General features: G+C 43.7%; 1 protein-coding gene across 2 annotated transcripts in view; it reads left to right on the top strand.

The window, feature by feature from the left end:
- The window catches only part of LOC139057422 (testis-expressed protein 10 homolog), a 66,349-nt gene that overhangs the window by 2,831 nt on the left and 37,562 nt on the right, over nucleotides 1-25,956 (top strand). For both annotated transcript variants that reach the window (XM_070535646.1, XM_070535647.1), the window contains exons 2-8: nucleotides 2,977-3,156; nucleotides 5,596-5,862; nucleotides 12,696-13,101; nucleotides 14,448-14,545; nucleotides 18,379-18,519; nucleotides 23,221-23,413; nucleotides 23,759-23,891. In XM_070535646.1, coding sequence (XP_070391747.1) covers nucleotides 2,977-3,156; nucleotides 5,596-5,862; nucleotides 12,696-13,101; nucleotides 14,448-14,545; nucleotides 18,379-18,519; nucleotides 23,221-23,413; nucleotides 23,759-23,891 — 1,418 coding nt within the window. The remainder of the gene's footprint in view (nucleotides 1-2,976; nucleotides 3,157-5,595; nucleotides 5,863-12,695; nucleotides 13,102-14,447; nucleotides 14,546-18,378; nucleotides 18,520-23,220; nucleotides 23,414-23,758; nucleotides 23,892-25,956) is intronic.

Below are 25,956 nucleotides of genomic sequence, written 5' to 3'. Positions count from 1 at the left end.
TCTCATAGATTCCGCACCCGCGCGATTAACTCGAGATGCGTTCAGTTGTCACCATCTATTCAACCGTCACGCGCATAGCTATTGCTTTTGTTAGTTCAACCTTCTTTGTTTAGGTTGATCCTGGGACCAGGAGAGGGATGCGGCTGTTACTCAGCTCGTCTGTACTCTCATGGAACAAGTTACGGCCGGAGAAAACGCCAATTGCGTTTAACTTTTCCCTTTGCTTCATTATTTCCTTGAGTTACGGCTCGCCGCGACGCTGGCAGATGCCCGGAACCATATACACGTGATATGGGTTAGATAAGGTGGGAAATAAAATGTGAAAGAGCGTCCATCATGAAACCCTGCAATAACCCTTAAACCCATAAGCAAGATGACTGTCGCCCGTTACCTCGTCTGTTTTTCCTTAATTGTATAGCACTTTTCCTGCAAAATTGGAAACTGGAAACAAAAATCGCAAGGAGTTGAGAAATTAAGCGATCTACTGAGCCAACGCAACCACCAAACTGCAAGCAAAAGCGAATAATAAAAATGTTAACCGTTGTTTATGTGAATATTTATGGATCAACATCTTTTTATTTAAAAAGGAAGTAGAGAAAACGCCGCCGGAAGTGGAGAATAATTACTTGCTTTGAATGCTTCTACAGTTATCGGTCGAACCGCCTCACGTAGCCACTTCTCTGCTGTGCTTATGTGGGTGTTTTTCTAACCTTTCTCTGTGAGCGCAGTACGTCTAGAATCGCAGAGTCCTGCGCTCTACGTGGTTGTATGGAACTGGCGGCCATACAGCGTTACGCAATTCGCGGAACTGTCAAAACTGATCCACAAGGCGAAAGTAACTAATATTCGAAACTATAACATGAGAAAGACTGAAGAAGCCGTAAAAAAATGAACGCAGCCTGAAATCAGTAAAAAAGAAACCTGGCGTAGGACAAACCATGATGTATGCACTAAAAGATAAGAGGGATAATATCATAAGCAATCTCGAAAATACAGTAAAAGCAGCGGAAAAATTCTAAGCTGACCTGTATACAGTACCCAGAGGAGTCGCGATACCTCACTTAGAAACAGTAATGAACAGGATACAGAAACTCTCCTATAACTAGCGATGAGGTCAGAAGGGCCCTGCAAGACATGAAACGATGAAGAGCGGGAGGAGAAGGTGGGATAGCAGTCCATTTAATCAAAGATGGAGGAGACATAATGCTTGGAAAACTGGCGGCTCTTTATACGAAGTGTATATATACTGCAAGGGTCCCAGAAAACTGGAAGAATGCAGACAATATATTAATCCACAAGAAAGGAGACGTTAAAGAATTGAAAAAATTATGGGACCATTAGCTTGCTCCCAGTATTATATGATATTTACCAAAATAATATCCAATAGAATAAGGGCAACACTGGATTTTGTCAACCAAGGGAACAGGCTGGCTTCAAGAAGAGATACCTTACAATGGATCACATCCATGTCATCAATCAGGTTATTGCGAAATCTGCAGAGTACAATAAGCCTCTCTGTGTGGTTTATATAGATTACGAAAATGCATTTGATTTAGTAGAGATACCAGCAGTCTAGAGGCACTACGTAATCAAAGACTACAGAACGCTTACGTAAAAAGCTTGAAAAGTATTGCTACATGTGTGTGGTATTTGTTTGTTTGAACGAGGTGCGTGGGCGCCATCACTCCAGAAAAGAGGAGGAAGAACGAACTGGGCTCGCACTGTGAATCTGACCGGTCAGCGCTGCAACCGTTGTTGTAAATATAATCTGTAAATAGTTTCTCGTCTTACTGGCTCGTCCTTCGCGTAAGAATATATACAGAGGTTCTACAGCTACCTTAATTCTACACAAGAAAAGCAGGGAGATACCTATAGGGAAATGGGCCAGACAGGGAAACCCAATTTCTCCAAAGCTATTCACTGCGTGCTTAGAAGAATTAAAGCTATTAAACTGGGAAGGCTCAGGACTAAAGATCGACGACAAATATCTCAGCAACCTTCGGTTTGCCGATGACATTGTTCTAATCAACAGCAATGCAGACGAGTTACAACAAATGATTGGAGACCTTAACAGAGAGAGTGCAAGAGTGGGGTTGAATATTAATATGCAGAAGATGACGATAATGATAAATAGCCGGGCAAAGGAACAAGAGATGAGGATCGCCAGTCGGCCACTAGAGACTGTGAAGGAGTACGTTTACCTAGGTCAATTAATCACAGGGAACCCTGATCATGAGAAGGAAATTCACAGAAGAATACAAATAGGTTGGATAGCATACGGCAGACATTGCCAGCTCCTGACTGGAAGCTTACCATTATTATTGAAAAGTAAGGTGTGCAATCAGTGCATTTTGCCAGTGCTGGCATATGGGGCAGAGACTTGAGAATGAGTTAAGAACCGCGCAACGAGCGATCGAACGAAGATTGCTAGGCATAACGTTAAGAGAGAGAAAGAGAGCGGTCTGGATCAGAGATCGAACGGGTGTAGACGATATTCTAATTGACATCAAGAGCAAAAAATGTAGCTGGGCAGGTCATGTAATGCGCCGGTTAGATAACCGTTGCACCATTAGGGTTACAGAATGGGTACCAAGAGAAGGAAAACGCAATCGAGGACGACAAAACACTAAGTGGAGCGATGAAATTAGGAAATTCGCGGGCGCTAGTTGGAATCGGTTTGCGCAGGACAGGGGTAAACGGAGATCGCAGGGAGCGGCCTTCGTCCTGCAGTGGACATAAAACAGGATGATGATGATAATGATGGTGGTGGTGGTGGTGGTGGTGCCCCCCCCCCCCCCCCCCCCCCCCGAAAAAAAACCCTGGGTACGTGCCTGTGGAGAAGTATAGGAGAGGCCTTCGCCCTGCAGTGGGCGTAACCAGGCTGACGATGTTGGTGATGACTATTTTCTAATCTATTGTCTTTTTTTACTTTTTAGCTTGGAAATGTGTGTCCGTGTGCATTTTTTTCATCTGCAGGACCTGATTCGGCGGCTGCACCTCTACAATGTAACCAGTCGCCTGGACGCTTTAACAGGATTGCGAGAACTTGGGCGCAGTCATGCTGGTTCATTCAGCCCGCACCTCAAGCCCCTGCTTGAGATCTTGGGCACACTCTGCACCGACAAAGAAGGCACAGTGCGGCAGTCAGCTCTCAAGGTAAGGAAGCCTTGTCGCCGATTTGGAACTACCCTCTTTAGTGAGCTTAAAAAGAAAAGGGTGCAGTCTAGCTCTTTCTTAAAGTGAATGGCCAATTGCTATGCAGAGTTTCCTTCACTTTGGTAACACTTAATATCCTATTGGGTAAGTCTACTTGTCATTTCTGACATCTATTCTGTCTTGTCAAACCTCTGCTTACTGTCATACTGATTTATCTGGTGCTCTGGTAGCACATTTTAGAAGGGACGTGGAAGGGAAATATTGAAAGAACTGTTTAGTCTCTTGACTGCATTTCTGCAGTATCAAATATAGCTTGCTTCGACTTTGAGCAGAAGGAAACTTAAACATAACTTTTATAGAAATTTACAGCTGCGAGCAAAAGTTTGAGGACCAAAGGCGCTGTAATTTTTTTTCCAAACTTCTCAGACACACTAGGGACGAACCATGCTCAGCTTGCTTTGTAGATGCCGCCCAGTATGGCCGCTCGACCAGGTTCTTTGCCGTTGTCATTGATCACAAGGGTTTGATCTTCAGTTCCACATCTTTCAAAGATTCTACTCCCACGAAGGCAGAGCAGGCGGCCATAGCTCTTGCCTTCCTGGACTATAGTAGACTGCAAATCTAAACAGACTCTAGATCGGTAGCTAGGGCCTTTGCTTCTGGCTCCATTTCCATTGAAGCCTCTAAAATTCTCGGTAATAATACTATATCCCAGCACGCCATTACTTGGTTCCCGGCACCATCTCGGTTTTCAGCTAGACTCCCTCACCAACCTCAATGATACCGCTCACTCTCGGGCGTGCACTGAGAATCAGAGGGGACGGGTAGGACGCAGGTCTGCAAGATGAGTACGAAGAAGTTAAAGACATTGTATTCACCTTTAATGAAGTCACCGATATTAAATGGGCAGGCAAGCTTTTCTGCCTCCGCACGGTAAACTCTCCAGGTCTCAGGCAATCGCACTCGAAATATTGCAGACTAGGTCATATCCCAGTTTAGCTTTCCTCAGCATTATTGCCCCGAGTGCCTTTGAGACTGCCTGCCTGGACTGCGGGTCGGTTAGCAACTTAGAAAACATGCTCTGGTGGTGCCTCCCGTTATGAGGGCCCAATCAAGTCAATTAAGAGGAGTGGAGTTCTGCCATTAAGATTTCCGAGCTTCTCCCACAACTCCGGGCTGTCCAGAGAGCCCATGATGCGGTGAAGCTAGGCCTCCTCATCCCCACGTGGGAGTGGCCCTCGGTGCTGTTCTAAGTGCGGTGCTTCTCAGGACCTCAATAAAGTTCTTTGTCTGCTTGTCTCTCTATCCGTCCGTCCGTCCAGACCGGGCTGAAATAAAGAGCGCACTCCTACGTTGGCGTGTTTTGACCAATACAATGTATTAAGCCAATTCCAGGCTGCGGAGCTGTGCTTGAATACATATAAAAATTTTTGGTTGATGCCATGGTCTCCAAATTTTTGCTCGTGACTGTACCTACCAAGGTAATTCAGTGGATATGACATTCTGCTAGTGAGCACATGGTCACAGGCTCAGTTCATAGATGTTGCTGCTACATTTTGAAAGTGGGCAAAGGGTTCATGTACTGACCTTGGGGTGCATGTTAAAGAACCTCATGTGGTCAGGATCGACCTGGGGCCCCAAGTTACGTTGTCTTTTATAGTCGCCATTTTGCTCTGGGATGCGAAATCCCATTAATCACTGTCAAATGGTAAAGTATTCTTCTAGATTGGTGGAATGCACTTGTGGAGCATCGTGCAGGTCTTTCTTGGTGAGAAGAGAGGCTTGGTAAGTAAGAAAAAACATAAGATATAAGATTGGTTGTGCCACTGCATTACGATTTTACCACACCACCATTGTGTGATGTCAAAGGTTTTGACATGCCCCATAATGTGAAGTTCTGTATGCCTCAGAAACTTGAACACAACCAAACAAGTTTGGTACACTGGATTCGCTTGGTGTTGCATTCACCGTGCACTATATGCACTTCATAGGTTGCAGTGACATTAGAGGTTGCAGTGACATTAGTCCAAATTGTTAACTTTATCAGTTCTCAGAAATGGTTGTACACGTCTTGAGAACAGCAGCAGCTGGTGTCATCGATTGAACATGTCATTCGCAGACATTTATAAGATGACTTTATGTTTGGTTCTAGGCTTTATTCACACAGCTCATCAGCGATTCTAACAGCAGCTCTAGCTTTTTTACAAGCTATGGAACTAGACACATGGCCTTGGATATACTGCTATGTGGTGGGCTTGTACACGCACACCTCGTTCTCATTATCTTGTTTCCTTTTCTTCACTGTCTCCCTTTCCCAGTACAGAGTAGCATGCCGTAGCAAGGCATGGCTCGGGTTGTCCTCTCTGCCTTTCTCTCAATAAACTTGTTTCTCCCTTGTTTGCACAAAGGCACATAATTTTTTTACACCCGTCTTCCTAGGTCCTGCGCTTGGTGCTGGGCTCAGTGTCAAGTGATTGCCTTTCGCCTTTCGGACCACTGCTGTTGTCTCAACTGGGCTGTGCAGTGAACCACCTGTCACCTGCAGTCCGCCACGATGCCCTCGACCTGCTCGGCTTGTTGCTGGAGTCTGTGCCATCCCTGGCAGTGCGCGCTCCATATGGCACACTGTGCAACTTTCTCAACATGATCTCCACCTCTGCCGAATCGTCAAAAGTTGGCACACGCCGCCGGGTCCTTTCTTCTCAGGTGTGCGCGCTTGGCATGAGCGTCCACGGTGTACATGGTGGCGCGACCTGCATGTTCATTGTGAATGATATTCAGTCAGACCTTAATATAACCAACACATATACAGCAAATTACAGGACATAATGGTCTAAATCTTACATTTAGATTGCAATGCAGCAATTATTCTACTGCTACACAGTGATAGAAGGGCTGTGCCACTTGTGCCAAACTGCACCGCAAGGGAAATGCTGTTTAACTTTGTCGGCCCTGAAGTATGCGAGTATGTCGCAAAGGGGGCCGGAACACCCTCGTTCTCTGGATCCGCCACCGTCCATGGCGAATGTGACAAGGCTGTGGGGAAATCTGAATAATCAGAGTTGGTCCGAGAAATCAGTCCACGATGTACACATTGAAGTAGGACTGATAATTCAGCTAGTTGGTTGAAGTGCGCTGTGTTCATTTTTTGTTTCCCCCCCCCCCCATTTATCGACATGCATTTGTCAGGGTAGTGCACTTCTGTAGCACATGATTTCTCACTACTGAATGTCCTAGATAGTTGTGATTCCTTCGGGATTCATGAGTGTATCTACATGCACTTTATTAATGTTTTACATCTGGTGTGTGCAGTAGTTTAGAAATAATTATTTTATGTAATTGTGGTGTCGCACGATTGTGAGAGTACACCTGCTTGATGGGACTTCTTTCGCAGGCAGGTATAGTGGTTTTGACAGGTACATATTGCACATTTTGTTATGACTAAATTCCAACATGAAAAAAAGGAAACTGAGAATGTCTCAAGGAAGTAAACCTAGACGCACAAACCACACAACACAGATACTACAAGCGTGCTATTCCATCTTTATGTGCTTGCAAAGAGACTAACAAAAGCATAGTATCCGTGTTTCTGTTGTTCCATCTTGATATGTGCTGCTTAGTCATGTTTCTTATCAGCTACCAACTCACTTAACTAGTAATTTCACTTGTAGTGATACATAGTGTTCACATGCAATGCAGCCTTCGAAGTCTTTAATATTATTGCGCAAGCACCGACCAGAAGGTATGTCAGCACCTCGTGGTGCAGCAGACGAGTCACTATGAATGAAACAGCTGTAGCAGACCGGACCCTGTGTCTGGCATGCACTTATACTCGCACAATATTAATGCACGAGGATGCGCCTGTTGTACCATATCATTGAAGAGTTGGGCAGCTGTGCTAATGCATCTTGTGAACACGAGTACAGTAGATAAAACATATTTTGACATGGGTCATCCAGAAATGTTTAGACCCTTTTCCTCTGTGTGCAAAAATGACGCTCATTACTTCAGTTTTTCTTATATGTATATGAAGAAAACATTTCATGATACAAAAACCAATTTGCCACATTTATGGAAGCAGGCCGTCAAAGTGATGAGAAAGTGTTTCTGCACTGTCATTTGGCAGTTTTGTTCCTTCCAATGACTGCAGTCCTTTTATGGTTAAGAGCACACTTTTCCGTCTTATTTGTTCGAATTTTTATACTCTTAACTAAAGAGGCAATCTGCTTTGCGAAAGCAAAAACTGTACATTCCTAGTAATCGTCAGACATTATGGAGACGAAATCGCAAAAATTTAGAGCCTTAGGTAAGATTTTTCGAGTGAACAAAAGTGCTCCATTAGTGAAAACACTATGCGAAATTGACAGATGACAAGGCTTTTTATTAATATCAGCATCAACTTTGACTTAGGTTTAAATCTTCATTAACCTTCACCATCTTATGTGATAATATTAAAGAATGGAACATCAAATTGAAGAACAAAACTTGCACCTTAGTGTAGTACATATTGAAAGCAATCTTTCAGGAAGTACGAACTTATACAGCATTTTTCTTTTCTCATTAATTCCATGCAGAGCTTTTTTTTTTTTCACCAGAGCAATAAATTTTTATACCAAAGCATTGTTCTCTTGCCCAATGTAATACATTTTTCTGTTCCAAAAGCATATGTTTGTGCTTCAAACTGCAATCCTTTCTAGTCTGAGAGCTGCTCCAAAAGACTAAGTGTTGCTGCCATCGCTGGCTATATCAAAAGTAAAAAAGCAGTGTCCAAGAATATATATCGCTCCCACCAAAGCAAATGTGTATGAGGGCGAATCAGAAAGTCTTTGACCCATTTTTCTTTTCTTTTTCTAGCCAAATCGCACCTGTAAATGCGAAGTCCCAGCGTAAATATCCATTCCCAGCAGTGGACCTTTCTTGGACCGGTGTGGCCTTATCTGCCGGTAGCTCTGCGGCATGGCGCTGCTGTCAGTTGTTGAAGATGGTGGTTATGCTTCACATGTCCACGGTGCATGAGCTACTAAGTGTGATTCATTTTCTATAGAGCAAGGGATGAACACCCATCGGGGGGGCGCAGGCCCCCCCGCTCCCCCCATTGGGTATGTGCCTGTATGGGGCAGTGTGGAAAAATTGTGTAAGGTGCATAGAATAGTGTGAATATTTGTAATTACCTGTAGTTACGTAACTTTGGCTGATAAAAAAATAGGTGCAAAGACTTTGATTCACCCTGTTATGTGTTCGCTTACAGCTCGAAATATGTATTCTCAGTTCAAAAGTTTTAAATACTTGGCAAAAACAACTTGAAACAGCACATTTTATACACGCATGCACGTTTTGATGAGCAGCATTGCTTGACTGGTCGGCACTCTGCAAGTCAGCATGCCAGTCATGTGTTCTGTTGGGTACAGTTATGTGCAAGCCAATGCTTCAGTTACGTGCAGTCGTGCATTAACAATGCAAGGCATGCACTTCTCATTTAGCTTTGTTCATGTGCCATATATTGGCACAACAACGATCTTTCAAGACTGACAGGAAAGCGTGTGCTGCCTTTTCAAAAGCATCCCACATGTTTCTTTCTCCTAGACCCGAGTGCAAATTTATAAATTTTGTGTCATCTCATCCTGTATGCTTACAACATGTATTAGATATAACAAAGATGTCTTCTAGTGGGATATTACTTTATTTTTATGAGGTACAACTGTATTTATATATCTGCTGCTTCTCTGCACTAATGCATAATAAAATAGACAGGTAACAGTCTATTGCCTAGTGATAGGGTTTTTTGTCACTTTGTCTTGGCAAGGTATGTCCAGCAGTTTGTAAATACAGTGCACCACTGGAGGTCACCATAATGTGTTCTGCCTGAAGAAAATTAATAGGGCATTGCAACATGTGTGTCTACATAGTAGTGTGCTTCAATCATTCACTACCTTCACTTACTGTATTTACTCGCATAATGATCACACTGCTTTGTCAAAAAGATTGCCGCAAATTCAGGGGTGCAATCATTACGCAGGTTAAATTTCCCGCGAAAAGAAAAAAATGTTTCATCCCGCATTTGCCGCGGGATGACAACAGGTCAACAACCAGGCGGCTGCAGCTGTTAGAGTGCGGGATACCAAAACAAGAATGGCGGCTGGTGGAGCAAGCTGAACGTGCCGAATGAGATTTTTTTGTTTTCACGAGTACATTACGCGCATTGAAACAGTTTCTTCCATATCAGTAATGAATAATATCGTTAATATTGGCAAGTCTGTGGCAATGACGTAGCCATGTCCACTTTGAGGGGACAGAAAGAGAGATGGGCGTGCTTAGCTGCCAGTGACATAGAAACACATGGTGGGTATACTGCGGAAACTGCGGCATTTGTCTTCACTACTATCCTAATATTGCACGTTTTCGCTAAGGGTGGGCGAATATCTTAGCTGTGTTACAAGTGTCGGCGTATGAATAGGGTACACTTCTAACATATCAACGTAAACATGGCTACTATCGTTGCCACTTGCGATTTGTTGCGTGCCCACGAGTGCAGACGAGAAGAATTGAAAGGCACCTTTTTTGTTGTCGTTGACGACAACCATTATAAAGCCTACAAATAATAAAGCCAAGGCAAGTTTGGTTGTAGCTTCTTTTTTTTTCATGGAAGTGTGGAAAATGATGAAAGGAATAAAATGGGGCATCTGCTTAAGAATGTTTGGTGCTTGCAGGCCGCATGGTATCTCCTGAAGAGTCGTTCGCGTAGCATTCTACAACATTCGACAGATGGTAAGCGCGATCATCATTAGCTAGACTTGGCGCATGACATATCGCTGTGCAAAGTTCGGGGTGCGATATTACATAGGAAAGAAAAAAAATCGAATTTTGACGATTATGCAAGTGCAGCTATTATGCAAGTAAATATGGTAGTTCCATTGCATTAGGATATTCTACATTGTTTGATGAGAAATTAATTGCACAGCTTGCCGGGTATGTTGGTAAAGATGATTAGAGTTAGTCCAGTGAAACCTCGATATAGTAAACTTCAATATAATGACATTATCAATATAACAAAGTATTTAACTTTTATTACTTCTTGTTCATAGAACACCATGTATTTAGAAGCTCAGTATGGCAAAGTGTGTTTATACATAACTTCAGTATAACGAAATTTCACTGCCGCTGTGAAGGAATACTGAGACAATAAATGGAAACTTCCATGGATACAGGTACTCAAATGATCGAATTGCAAGCGGCTGCTTGCGAAGGCGCGACCAAGAGTGACCGCCCAATCGGAGCAGTGTCACGTTCCGTATGAAGTGCAAGTGCGATATGATCCTATTGCACCCCACGCACTGTATGCTTTGGGCACGAAGGAAAGCTTGTGAGGGTGAGCCAAAAAGGATGGTGGCTTGGTGAGCACTGTCTACTTGCACGAGCAAGGGGAAAGGGGGTGAACAAGCTCGCGGTAATGTGATCAAGTGCATCCGACGGGGGTGGTACAGGTTGGCGCACGTCTTCGTTCTCTAGCTAAGCCGAAGTGGCTGGGCATTGCCGTTTGCGCAGCCGAGTGCATGAGCGGCCAGCGCACTTTGCTTTGGACGGGACCTGCCGTGTGTGCAAAGAGTGGGTGTGCCGAGATAGCGTGGCATCATGCGCACTGCCTCCCTGTGCATTTAGTACTGGAGGTAAGTTTTGGAGAGCCAAAGGGAGAGGCAGGCAAAGCATTCGCTCCTCACTGCCCGCACTTTTTATGATGGCGCCGTCCCGCTGTGGCTGACACCATCAGCCACAGAGGCAGAGTGGACACGAAAGAGTGGCTGGCTTCACTTCGTACTGCCAATGTGAAGATATTGTCAACATGGTATGAAACTGTATCCTTCGTTGATAACTGTTGAATTCAAAATGAATGTCTTTAATTATGATTTTTTGTTTATTTATTTATTTATTTTTCGATTGCCCAATAATTTGGAATATTATGTGGCTTCTTCCTTATAAGGAAAATGCATCAACAACTGTACTTGTATAAAAGGTCAAATTTCAATATAAAAGAATGTTCACATAAAAAAGCAAATTGCCAATTTCACTGACTTTGTTATGTCGAGGTTTAACTGTATATGTATATTCACAAGCACATCACTAACAAGAAAATGTGGTAGGCACATTGTGTTTATTAATATGGGGTCAAACATATTGCACATCTTTCTTGTTGTGCCATGCCAGCTCTTGATCTGTGTGTCATGCTTTCGTTGGCAAGAGGAATGGGAAGAGAAAGATAAAAGAAAGAGAAAGGACTAGACCTCTTGGAAAGGCGTTACGTTCCTTTCAGTAATGCTTTTAGCAGAATCAACAGAATGAAAAGCAGTTAGAACCAATTTGGCAAGCTTTTGCAAGTCATAAATGGCATGTTACTCATATTCTTGAGAAAAGTACTGTATTATAGAAGTTACTGTATGCTGCCAGTATAAGCCTGTTAGACCAGAACTTGGAACATAACAGAGAAACTCTTTAACAAGGAAAATGAAGGAAGCCAAGGACTGTGTGCTGAGTGATACAACAACAACAGCAAAAAAAAACTGATAGCCATGATGTTATATGGCGGGTAGATGGCAGCATTGTTAGGAAGCAAACACAATATTCTAATTGAGATTAAGAAAAAAAGAGTGGAGTTCAACTGTTCAGGTAATGCATAGAAGACAGTTTGCCTGTTCGTCACAGAGTGTGTGCCAAGAAAAGGAAAATACTGTCAAATGAAGCAAAGGATTAGATCAAGCACCGAATATAAAGAAATTCACCAATGTTATGCAGGTTCTGCTGATACTGGACTTACCTTGGAGAGGCCTTTGTTCCACAGTAGACTTTAATACTGACATGTGTACTTGTTTATCGTTATAAGGTACCCACGTTGCACAGTCTAGAGATGTTATCACTCAGCGCCGGATGTGCCTGCATGTATTGGAACTTTCTCGAATGTTATTGAGGGTTCTTTCTGCTGTCTGTTGTCACTGAACCTTGTGTTATCTGATTGTTTGTATGCGCAACATGAATTGTGTAGGACTTTCTGGAAGACAAGTGGGCACCAGCAATTATTCTGGAACCTTGGGTGACTCGCATAAATGCTGACGCGCTTGCCCCGCAGTTCGGATTCCGATGATTGCCTACTGTGTTCGCCGCTATTGTTGTGCTTTGAGCGTAACTTGCTTTTGTGGGCACAAGTTAGCCCAATATAAGTCAGTTTTGTTATTCAGTTTTGTTATTCAGTTTTGCTACTGTGTTCTTGACGGTCACTAGCACGTGACAATACTGTGACGACCATGGTGAAATATTATTAGAAGAGCCATTGAAACATACGATATGTGGAACATGCTGCTTTTTTCCCAGTTCAGTAGTGACCTGTTGCAGTCTCCTGACTTTGGGAACCTACCATCTGAACCTCTCACTTGTAAGCTTATTTGTGTTAGTGCAGATAAATATAATTTGATTGGGCTTGACTGTTGAAATGGATCTTTTATTTTCTTCTTGTTCATAGTATTTGTCTCCAATGTTCTATTTTCCTTCCGCAGCTGGGTCAGCGGCACACCAGTCGTGCGGTGTGGGTGCGAGTCCTGTCATCCATGGAACGCTTCCTGGCGGTTGCCCTGCGTGTCTGGTTTCCCGCGACAACGGAAGACAGCGGCCCTGCCACCTCAGATGCCGCAGCCGCGGCCAAGACCGTGCGGGTCGGTGCTGAGCCTTCAGCAGGTATTGCCCTGTACAGAAATGGCCTGGAGCCACAACCCCGTGCCTCGACCTTCCGCCTTTATGATGGCTTGCTCTCGGTGGGAACCAGCAGTACCAGTGGCCGTAGCGGTGCTTCCAGCACTACTGGTGGTGCCGGCAACAGTAGCAGCAGGGACAACGCCCGTGAATTTGCTCTTGAGCTTGTCCCCCTGCTCCTGGACATGTGGGTTGAAGCTGACCCGGACTCTGGTGCGTGTGCCATCTTTTGTGAACTGGTGAACCGGGGGCAGTATTCTCAATAGACCACTTTCGGGGGATTTCACATCACTTGGCGCACAATGCATCGTTGTCTACAGCGACGCTGTTTCTGGCACCATGCCAAGATATCGTACCTGGCACCGTGCAAGCCACAATAAGCAGATGTTGCTTGAGGTGGCTTTGCACAGTCCAAATAGTAATGTAAAAATTCGTCCAAGTAGGAGGTTTGAGTTGGATTTATTTCGGCTTCTCACGGAGTACTAAAATAAGGTTCATGGAAACCCCTGGTCTACAAGGCCAAACCCAGTGGCGCAGCTTATGTCCACTTCGGCATTTTATGTCTGGAGCTACTCGATGAAAAGATCGAGTGTCATCTATGCTTTTTTGTGGGACATGTATCCTGCCAGGAGGCTGTTCGCATGCTTGAAAGTGGCAATCTGCTCTTGCTGATAACAAACGGCCATAGTTTGTGCGATTGAGATGTCTGTAACAAGCACCATGCTTTTTCCTCTATGATATGCACTGCCTGTCAGATTAATGTCTTGTTTTACAGCATATGCCAGAATAGTGCCTTTTCAAATTCGTCTGCATTAAAATTTCTGATTGGGCAAGAAGTGATTAGGAGAAGTGCACTTGCAGGGGTGCAGCGAGGCGCAGTGTTCGTTATACCGAATGTGGTGATGAATGGGAGCTTGATACGTGCATGTTAGAGCACTGTACTCTTGCATGGGATTTCTATGGCGTTGCTACAGTTGTTCAATATAGGCAATAATTTGATGTATTCGGGTCTGATATATCTGATTTCACAGTGTAAACGGTCACGTCACTCATGCGTGGCTGCTAAAAGCATAGCAGTTGCCCTCTTTCGCAGTTCAATTTCGTTTTTTTTTTAAGTAAATTATAATTTTTCCACTCTTTACGACTTTGAGTTAACAGGGACCACCTACTGGGGTTGCTTAGTGGCCAGGGCATTGCGCTGATAAGCACGAGGTCGCGGGATCAGATGCCGACCACGGTGGCCATGTTTCGATGGGGGTGAAATGCAAAAATGCTCACGTACCATGCATTGAGTGCACATTAATAAACTCCAGGTGGTCAAAAAAATCCGGAGTCCCTCACTACAGTGCGCCTCATAATGAGATTGTAGTTTAGCACAAAAGACAGCAGAATTTAATTTAGTTAATGGGGTTTTACTGTACTCAAATACGATCAATCTTTGGACATTGCCATTTAGAGTAGGATAAATCCACCTTCCTATAGTAGTTAGCAAAAGTCTATGTCCACAAGGAGCTGTAGTACACTCTTCATGCTTAATACTGTGTTTGGTTCTGTTTCAGGGGAGAGCATGCAGCGCGACTCACTGATCCTCATCGACTGCATCCTACGTGTCCTGCTGCTGCTGATCGAATGGCTTCGCAAGGAGAGCCCTTCCAATGTTAGTTCTTTCTTCTTCACACCTAAATCACTCATCCCATCCCCTTGATATCAAACTGCTGTGGTCCAATGGTGGTACACCACAGGCGGGGGTAAAGCCACATGAAAGAGTGTAGGTTTAGCCATGTTGCTACATATTCCATTGTAGTGGACCAGCACACACCAAAACAGGGACAGTGAGATCTACCTGGACAAAGCACTCAGCTTCCAAAATAAATTTGTTTGAAATGCCATGCATATAGGCCTCGTACGCTGCTGTTTCAAATCGGACATGCAGCGCTACTGTGGCGAAGTGCCGGCAAAAATCGGTGTTCCCTGCTCGCCGCCATGCAGGGTTGAGAATGGCCACTAGCGACGTGAGCCTGCGTACTTGGTGAAAAAGATCAATACCTGTCTACTGTTGTGTGTTTAGATGTCACAGTGTCCGTAAGAGCACTGCCTGGAAGCTGGCAAAGGTGTAATTTTATCGATTTCCGTGGAAATCGTATGACGCTGATTACAGCCGTCTGGCACACGAAGGTAAACAAATCCATCTATTCTTCGCATGCTTTGTTATGCTTCCTCCCCAAGATATTATTAGGACATTGTTTTACATATTAGGTCCCTTGTTTTCATTTATTATTATTACAGAACGTGTAACTTAGCGCTATTCGAGTCACTCAATCCATGCAGGTGCACTGAGCAAAAAGTGGAAAGCTCAGTTTGCTGCACCTACCTTCATTGCACATCCTGATTTGACGCTGTAAGCTTGCTCTTAAGCTTGGCCAGTATACACAAAAAATTCTTAAGCTAGAATCGTTAGTAAGACAAAACTATGCAGCTGATATTGATGCCTGGCTTATTACTAGCAACGGCGGCTGGCCGATGGCAAAGAGCACTTACTAATGAGAAAATTTGTGAATTCATGCCGTACTCGGATTCTTGGTTCATCGTCAGGCCGGGCCGGTCTGCTTTCTGCTAGCATCAAGCCTGTGCTAGCTTGGCAGACTATGGCACGTGCACATCTGTAATGCCATCTGTAATGCGTGCTAAGAATAGGCCTAGCAAACGCACCATGTTGGCCATAAAACGTAGCTTTCTACTATGGAAGCATTACAAAACAGGTGCTACAATAACAACGAGAATGCATAGCAAGAAAACAGTGTGCTCATGTTTAAGCGCAGATCATGCCCTATGTGGCATTAGTTACTGTTAAAACATGCAAAAGAGGGGTGAATATGTGAAGACGACGGTCATTGAAACAAAGTGGGAGCATCTTTTGGACACATGATGCCTGAAGCACGGGAAGTGCAACAGAAGATGAAGAAGAAGGAGGCAAAGGCAGATGAGCTGGCTTTGCTCACGTTGGCTAGGAGCAGGGCAGACGCATCTACACCTGTGCTCTGGAGACAAGAAGCAGCAGCTTTGGCGACCACGGAGAAGGGGGCCATCGGAGAGTTGGCTGGCAACAGCTCCAACTCCCGAGCGCCAGCTATGGTGCGGTGGCAGTGCTCCACAGCCTTAGTCCAGTCCCGTGGTGCAATAACCGGCCACTGCCCAGTGCCATGGAGGCAACTGCTTGGCCACTTCAGCGGTACAATGCCCGACTGGCCCTGTGTCATGCTGGTCTCGGCAGAGGACCACAACCGCATCACTTGCAATGGAGGTCGACGCCTACACCATGCCAGAACCACACAGGCCAACATCTGCCAATACTGGTGCCAGTCAGAATGTTCGATTCTTAGCGATTTCTGGTTATGTGTTTAGTCGAATGGCGGAACAATATATAACTGAGGTCTAGTGTGTTTCTTATGTATATAGGTAGTTTTGGGAAGTTTTCGTCTGTGTAAGGTTTATGGTGTGTGAGATTACTTTGTTGTTTGTATTTCTTGGTTAGAATTGTTTCTTGAGATAAATGCTTTTTAATATGTATGCATCGTGTCTCTGTGTGTTTCTGGCAAGCTGAAACTTGTGACATTATGCTATTTATTTGTGCCAAGCACTTGCCTTAGTTTTTTAATAAACTGACAGCACTGTTGATTCCTTCGCTCACGCAGTGATTAGCAGTGTACAAGTCAGCATCACAGACCAGACTGCTTCGTTTGAAGTACTTTTCAACTGCTTATCCTTCTGCAGCCGCAAAACAAAAGGCGGGGCACATTTCGCAATGCCATTACCCCACGACGACAGCTAGCTATCACGCACAGTATCGGTCATCATGCTGGGAAGGGAACACAGGGAATATGCTCGACCTGACCGCGGTGGCGCTGTCACATTCGGGAGCACTGGCACAGCCATATGGGGTGCACAGGGCCGATAGTGATACTAGTATGCTGAAGAAAGAACTGCAGCTCACACAAGGTGCGTGAGAGTACTTGAGCTAAGGCCTTATCACACATGTGACATGTAGAGAAGGTAGGGAGTTTCCAAATAATTAAATTTCCAAATGTAATCAAATACGAATATAGTTAAGAAAGCAACATTAAAATATTTAGTCAGATACTACAGAATATTTTCTAATTTATGAAAGTGGTATACTATAATGTCTGCAGGAACTCTATTCATTAACCCTTTAAGGGTCTATTTTTTTCGCCATATGTGACCTTCCAGGGTCGATTTTGTTTATTGCAGATTCCAGTTCTTCTTAAAGACTTATTTCGAAAAAAATTTACCGTAATTTTTCTAGGGTGACCATAAAGTGAGAGAAAAATATTTTGTCTTGGTATATATGCACTCTTCATTCATGAATAACAACAATAAAAAAGGAAATAAACATCAGAAATAAAAATTTGATGCATTTTTATGCACATAGCTCAAGGCTTTGAAAATCCGCACACAAGAATATTTTGCATGTCTTAAATGTTCCTGCTCTTACACTAATACGTACGTCCATAGCGTAATCGAACTGCGTAGGTATGTGCACTCAAGAAAAATCTTTGGTTCTGTGTCCATCAAAAAAGCAACACATGTGACAAACTTCCACTAATCTGCATCTTATCGCCAACCAGTAGGAGAATTAGTTTTCGCGGGTGTTAAAAAAAAAGAAAGAAAAGAAATGGAAACGCATGCACAGTGGCATCCTTCTTATGCGCATCCCTGTGAGCAAGAAACAAGTGGTCGCCCTTTGAGCAATTAGTAACGAGATAGCCATCACTTTTGCAAGCGCAAAAAGCCGAAACCGCCTGTGAAACAAAATCCAAACGGCCGCCCGCACGCGTGCGCCAATGCGTGAGCGGTAGTATATAGACCCGTGGGAGCAAACTAGCGCTAAAACAAACCATGCAATGAGAACCGAGAGAGGGAGGCATGCGAAAAAAATTTTTTGTATCCCCACATAGTGGCAGCATATGACAGAAAAGAAAAAGTTAGAAAATTGGCACGCTTTTTAAACGTACAGAGGGCACCGTAAATATACAGCATCGACCATTTTCGGACTTCCTCACGGCGCTGTGTATTTACGTCATTGACCGTCAAAGGGTTAAGCCTTTAGCCTCTGCCCCTCTAGCAGTCTCTGTATTAGGTCTGTTGAAAATAAAGCATTCTAAAAAAAAAAAAAGAAATGATCCTGTAATTGGCACACTTTTTTGTTCACATTTCTGCATAATACTATACTGTGTGCAGCCATTAGGTTAATTAATTTCTGTGTATAAGCACATCTGTGAAACGAGGGAGAGTGTAAAAGTTCAGCAGCACTCTAGGAAGGCTGGTGGGGTTCCCTAAAGCGAAAAAATTACGAAAACCCTGGCCCTGAACAAAAGTGAAAGTTGTGTCAAATAACGAGAAACCAGGTCGACTTGTGATGGTCGGTACTCTTTCTCCCCTTCCCCTACCCGCTTTCTCCACTTCAAATTGCAGGTCTCGTGGTTTGAAGAAAACTTTGGCACCCAACTGCTCAATCACTTTGATGGGCGCTTCCCCTTCTCACACGACTGTGTGGCTGGAAGTGGGTCATCCTTGGCCAAGAAGATGAAGAAAGACGCCATGTTTGATCGTCAGGTGAGCAGCTGGCTCAGCCACTTGGATACACTTCAATGTACTTCTATGTATAACGCATATCCCCAGCAAGAAGAACCTGAAACTGAGGTACTCGGTTTTAATCAAGTAACCTTACATACATTTTTAACCAGTGAATACAGGCATCAAGAGAAATAGAAAAGTGAATTGTCTTTCTTTTGTGTGTGTTTAGCTTCCAGAACCTTACTGCAAAGTTCTGTGGTTTCACATGAAACTGCAACCATTGTCATTGCCTTCAGTAACAGCTAAGTGCACTGCTTGTAGAAATGCACAGAATGGAAATATTATTCAACGATGCTCGTACTGCCAGCGAAATTCTTTCTGAAACTTTGCAAGCTTCAAGCTGATTATAAGTGTTGAACAGATGCAGTTGAACCTCATTATAGCAAGGTCACATAGGACACGAAAACATCTTCATTACATGTATCCAATATTTATGATTAGCATGCATGCAGATATTGGCAAAAATAATTGTGATCAGGTCTGTGTGAAAAACAAAGTGGCATGCCTCTGATGGGCCAGCAAAGGGTCTCTCGTTGATTTCAATTACTTGTTGACATCTTGCTGGGCCGATGCAAAGCACAGCAACAACAATAAATCACGTACACACACTGCATTGCCGTGCACACGTAACCGTGCGATCAGTGATCATGCAGGATTGGCACTTTGGCTTACCGACTCCAGTCTAACCTAACCAAGCCGCTTGCCAGAATGTGCATGCTGCCGACAGACTTTTTAGAAACAGGGAGGACCACATGTGAATCCGTACTCTGCTACGACAGACGTCTGTATGACCCGTGCTTGTAATCTTATTCTCGATCGCCGATAAAGCTTACAAGTGCAAACATATTGGAGGGGACTGCACATGGATTCATATTCCACTACTACAGCCATCAGTCTAGGCTGTGCATCTGTCCTCATGCTCAATTGCTGATAAGTTCTACGAGTGCAGACATATTGTAACAAGCTTCTCATGATGGCTCATCTCGAGCCACTTTACCGTTCATACTGCTTAGGTTGCCACGGCCACTTTGTTGGTAGCCTAAGTTACAATTTCGTGCCAGTTGACATGGCGCCAACTTTGTTCATGGCTGCCATGTTTGCGGCATTGCATGTACGATTCATGCCTGACACACCGTGTGGCATTCAAAATTTGTATTATTGCCATTATACATTTACATTAGTTTCAAGAGTAGGTAGGTGGCAGTGCCACATGAATAGTGCTGGTCCGAAAAATCAAGTACTATCTGAAATATCGGTGAGGGACTGTGTTTGACATTTCTGATATCAGAATATATATTTTGAGGTATATGTGAAGAAATATTTGTTTTTCTATAGATGATACTGTGTCAGATCCTGCATTTTCGATTTCATTATAGCAGAAGAACACTCCATTGAAATAAAGGGTGACAGACCAAATTTTAAATTTAGTTCATTAAATTTGTGTTCATTATACTGAGGTTCGACTGTATAGACTAAGACACACAGAGAGTCGGAGACGTCGGTTGTTTTATATAACAGTACCATCTCTTCAGTACATACCTGGCAGGAATGTGGCATAACTGTTCAAAAAATGGCAGTACCACAAGGCCTCATTAATTCAGGTTTCAAGAGGCTAGAAAAAATGTCCGAATAAACCATATGTCAAATTATCGAGTGTCTCAAGAAAACAACAAACAAATGCTTACTGCATCAATACACCTTTATTTAAAGCAGAAATCTGCAGCCCTTGTGTCTAGTCTGCGCAAAATTCTGCAATTTTCGACATCTTGCGACTGATAAGCGCTCACAGTAGCACAGGCCTTGCAACTTCTCTGACAGTGCGGCAGCAGCACAGGGCACCCATCTTCATCCGAGTAGATGTGCCTTTTGCTGCCATGCGCACATCTAGATATTCTGTCACCTCTGAGCTGGTTATCTGATTATCCTGATTGATTATACTGATTATCCCTCATGATATAGCCTGTGGATTTGATGCGAGCATGTGATCCACAGCAGCTTCCACCGTGTTTGTAATATCACACATGCCTTACACTAAATCAATATGAAACCACTGACTGCAAGTGATGTACATGCAATCAGACCGGTCACACTCAAATAGGCTGCACAGAACGGGGGCACGTTTGGCTTATCACATTCAGTATGCTTCCAACGGCACTATGCCACATGCACTGTCAGGCTTGTCATGCTTATCACATTAGTGTTGTGGCAATAGGTCACACTGGTGTGCTTGTCGTTGGCTGTGTTCTTTGCCGCACCTCCGTGCATTTCCACTGATACGAGATTCATTCGTGGAGCCGCCTCTAAACTTTTTGGAAAGGCGGAAAATTGATTGTGGTAGAGCACGTTGTCAGCCACACCGCAAATCTAGGTGGCGCAGTTAGCTGCAACAAAAGGTGGTCATGGTCCGCACTAATTGGTAAGCATACGATGATCCACTACAGTTAAGTAGTCGGCCAATATATTACACTTTGTTGAGACTGTATTGTGGATTCATTGTGTCTGCATTTAAGCCATTATTGATGTGTTTGATTGACTGACTTGTACCTTGAGAAATTTTTGTTGAACTGGAAGAGTTAAAAAAGTTATTGGCTGTGAAGCGAATCGGGATAAATTGAGGTCTGTGGGATCCTGATAAGGAATCTAAAATACTTCATTGTCGTAGGAATTTTGTTGCAGTGGTGTTTTACTGCACAGTAGAATCTCGATGGTAACACACCTGATCCAAATTACAGGATGATGCGACTTTTTCAAAAGAGCCGGCCCAAGTCCATTTACAACATCCTATATTTCGTAAGTTGCGAAGAACCACATTTCATGCTGTGGTGCATGATATGGACAACCTAGCCACCGTGCGATTCCTGGTAGAACCGGCTGGGAGGCACTGGCAGTCGCCTGCTGGTATCTCCAGACATTGGCTGTTGTCAGGCTAGTAAAGCAGCCGCGCCGATGCTTCGTCGCGTTCTTGTTGCTAGGGCAACCTACGTCATTTCTCCTTGACTCTGTCCTCCATGTACCCCCCACCCCTTGGAAAAAAGAAATATAAGCAGGCATCAGAAGCTGGCAATTGCATAAGGCCCAGTCTTACCCCGTGAGCAAGATCAGTGGCATTCGCTTATGGGTTCTCTTATCTCTCTATTCCACACCTTGCGTCATCTCTCGTGCCCGATGACAATTAGAAAATTTTCTGCCTTTGCACCTGTCAGATTGCACAATACGAAGTAGCTTTGTGAATGCAAAGTAAACAGATTCCCTTGCGCAAATCATGCCTATATGACCATCCGGCAGCAGCTATAATGCAACACCTAAGAAAACTCAAGATAACCAGGCAGATCTTGAAATGCCTGACTTAAAACTTGCAAAGTGTGCAGCTTGCTGCTGCCAAAAATGTATGCGAAACAAGTGCACTAGTGTTTCAAATTCGCACTGGCCAATGGGAGTCTCTCTGCATGCCACGTGACTGCAGTAACGAATGACAAAGCTTGTTCTCCGTTTCTGTTCCCCCCTTTATTGTTTTTATTTCTGCATGGTGAAACACGGTGCTGCGGCTATCTGAAGCTCCAGCATCTTGCGTTTACGGGGATACCAAGATGGTGGCGCTGCATCAACGGAAAGCTATGTGATCAGCAGTATGACAGCACCAACTGAAGTCATGTTTTACTTCCCTATTTTAACAACTCACTGAAAGGGGGTAATTTTCTCAAATTCTGATGTGTAGTTTTTCTTAATGGCTTGCCATGTGATAAAGGAAAGTCTTAGGATTGCAGAAATAAATTAATTTAGAAATAAAATTTTTACGAAATCTTTCATTTCATTCCTGCGCGTAATTTCCTTATTTTTTTAGCATTCTCGGGGCTATGAATTTCAGGTGATAGAATTCTTTTATATGCCCCTAGAGATTCATATCCTTAAGATTCTACTGTAATAAGCTCTTTGGTGGCTGTGTGAGGGATTAGTTGCTACTATGTTCTAATTATTATATTTTAAATCAATTAATATTGATGAGATTTCATTACTGTATATCAAATCAGAGTGCCAGAATAGAACGCAGGAGCAGTGACTGGGTTCACCCTTCAATTGAGTGGCATATGCATCCATGCACCTACGTTTTGAAAACATAATGCTGTGGTTCTCAAACTTCTAATCTCCTTGACTTGACCATAAGAACACTGTCAGGCATATTGGCATCATTACAGCAAAAAGTGTAATGCACTTTAATTAAGCTTCTGGATTTATGCTGTTGGTGCTCTATGTACCATTCACAGTCTGCGATCAATGACAAATGGGATGTGTGCCAGAAATGAATGTGGCTGATGTTGAATTCTAGTCGGAGCTTGAAAACTAGTTCAGGAATCACTGCCGTTTCTTGTTTCTGACTTGTCTGAACTGGTCGTAAGCTTTTACTTACAGCCTCCTACATTTTTTTTTTCGATAGGAGTAGCTAAATGGGCTTGTATTGCAATTCAACACGTCCGTAAGATAATGCAGTCGAAAAATCTGGCGAGGTATTCATTCTTTTGACGCTTTGTCTTGAGGCATATCAGCTCTCTTTAGGAACCCTGAAGGACTGCAGATAACTGCTTTCAGAAGTTCTAACTAGCAAGCTGATCTGTTTGGTTCCACATGCAAAAGTGTTTCACAGCTTTTATAACTTCTGTAAGTGCCTCCACTGCAATGCTGCAGGTGTCTGTGACGTCCATCAACCTGGGCATCTGCGAGGTGCTGGCTGGCCTGCTAGGCGTGCTCAGTGCTGACCAGGGGCAGCGTGTACTGGCCTTTTTTGGTGATCTCATCAATACTGGCCAAGTGCGATCGGGAGACACCCGTGTTGTGGTCAAGATCGCCCGTCTTCTGCTGCCACGTGTATCCCCTGGTGGTGAGCAGAGCCATGAACATTCCTGCCTTTCTGACAGCGTATGTTGAAGGCCACTCGAAAGGCCATAGGTACAGCTCTAGCTGGCTCCTGACAGTGTCTACCATTGCACCAGCATGCCATCTTGAACGTTATATTCAAACTATGCCATTCATATCTTTTTTTTTCTCTACAGTCTTCTACTTACTTTAGTTACACTAACCACAAACATTGTTCCCAGCCAAGGAAGAGCCTATAAACATGATCACTTCAAGATGATGTTATATAAATAAAAGTGTTTTGCTTGGTGAGTGTCTCAATCTGAAAACTTTGGTGTTCTAATGGTAAGATGCTGATATTCCTTGGTAGACTGCTTGCAGTTGGTGGAGGCCATGCTGTCCTTGTATGAGGAGGGCGATATACTCCAGCCCAAGGACGCCCGTTTTATCCTCGACTTTTTCCACGAGCTCATCCTAGGACCGCGAACACTTCTGGAAGTTGTGTAAGTAAACAATGGCTCATCAGTTTTTGTAATCAAACCCAATAGTTCCGCAAGAAGTGTTTGTTTTATCAGTAGTTCATTACAGTAAAACAATCTTGCTGATTCGACCCTCATCTATTTGGAAAATCTGTGAATTCGGAATCGTCCTTTGGTCCCAGCAGGCGTATGCCTTCAAACTAAGCAATCAAACTATTGTCAATCCGGGCGTATTTGGCCGCATGCCGGCTGGCTTGAACAACTCTAGGAGCTCGACGAGGGCGAAACGCCACAAATGTGCAACACAAAAGAGCAAACGCTGCTGTAGCATCTACGAATTCTTTTCTAAGGAAGCGGCGAAGTCCGCATTGCCATAGTCGCCAACAGAAATCATACGTAAACAATAGGAACACCTGAATGCTTCATGCCTATTAGTCCCTACATAGCCTTTATTCTTGCGTTTACAGCCATGCGTAACACCGCATTGGCCGTGTACCTTTATAACTGTGCAGTTGCCATCAACGATCGCATCGATAGCAATCATCATTTCATCTGCAGCGATTGTGGCGAACAGTAGTTTCGTTTTTACTTTGTGCTCGTGTCGGCTGCTTGCTTTCAAACTACATGGTTGCCATTCTTGATTGCATCGATAGCAACTACAGTTTTGTCCGTAGTGGTGGCAGTTTCATTTTGATTCTGTGCAGTGGCTACACGTACAATGTCACAAATGCGACGGAAGCCGCCGAGGTTGAAGAGACTGCATTGTGGCGGACGGATGATATGTTGGTGACCAGCCCACTGGCAAAAGATAATTGGGATGTGTGCATTATTGACCTCGAATGTAAATGCACGCCGCGGCCGCACTGTGAAGTACGTCTCAAGGCTTTCGCCGCTGGGAGCTCTGATCAGTCTCCAGATAGTGAGAATTGCTGCTTCCACACTGCTTTTGTGCAAAATAGAAATGCAGTTTGCTGATTCATTCAGTAAATGAAAGTGTGTTGAGATAGTAAGCATTTGTTTATTGTTTTCTTGATACCCTCAGCAATTTGAAATTCGGTTAATTCTGACATTTTTTTCAGTCCCGTGAAGCCCGAATTAACAATGTTTTATATTATATGGGGACTTTCCTTTCAAACCACTCAAGAATTAGCGACGCTAAAGTTGGCTTTGGCAGTTATGATTAAGCACCAATTTGTCAGCAAATTGTATTTTCACTACGTTCAGTTTTGTTCCCAACACCTTTCAGCACCTAGCCGCTAATTTTCTTAACAAAAAGAAAAGGGGGGGGGGGGGGGGGCTAGTTTATAAGTAATGTTGATCTAAAGAACTAAAAACTGCTTCACTCCTTTTTCAATACAGAGTCCATTTCTGATCGCCTGTGATTTCAAAACCACAAGCACAACGAATGTCATTTGTTTTCTTTGAGAGATTGTGATATATTTACTACCAGCGGGACTGGAATAGGTTCTGAATACAAGAACGGAAATGTTCTACTTGGCTGGAAATGCAAACTATTTCGACACGCCATCCCTTCGCGAAGGTCTCTCTGTTGCAGCTACACATCAGCCATGCAAAACTGAGTGCATCTGGAGCCAGGAAGTGCATTTTCTGCATCGTTTTAGCTGAAAAAGTACTAAGTCCGAAAGGTAGAATGTCTCATCGCAACTCGTCAGCAATCAGCTACGGCATAAACATAGGTGAACCATGCTTTCCTGATACTGGTATAGTAATGAAATAACTAAGAACACGTTGTGCTTTTGCATGGCAGCAGCACGACGTGCCACGTGCACGCTGATTCTGGCCACATGATTACGGACAGCAATGATAGAAACACTTGAGCAGCATTTGCACGGCTTCCAAAATCGATGCGTGACACTCACTCATCTTGAAGGTCATATTTTCATAGGGGTTCAGGCGAGAGCCCTATTTTTAAATCTTTTTCACTTCACATGTGCCTTCTTCCTGGAAGCAACTTTAATTAGTAGCATCAAGGAATCATAAATGCACTGAAATGTGCTCATTTTAACTGATAGATTGTTATACCTGAAATCATCATTAAGTGGGTTCAACTGTATTATAGTGCATTGCA

This window comes from Dermacentor albipictus, chromosome 3, assembly GCF_038994185.2.
Source record: "Dermacentor albipictus isolate Rhodes 1998 colony chromosome 3, USDA_Dalb.pri_finalv2, whole genome shotgun sequence".
Classification (NCBI taxonomy): domain Eukaryota; kingdom Metazoa; phylum Arthropoda; class Arachnida; order Ixodida; family Ixodidae; genus Dermacentor; species Dermacentor albipictus.
Note: the sequence above shows the minus strand (reverse complement) of the source record. Positions and strands in the feature narration are given on the sequence as shown.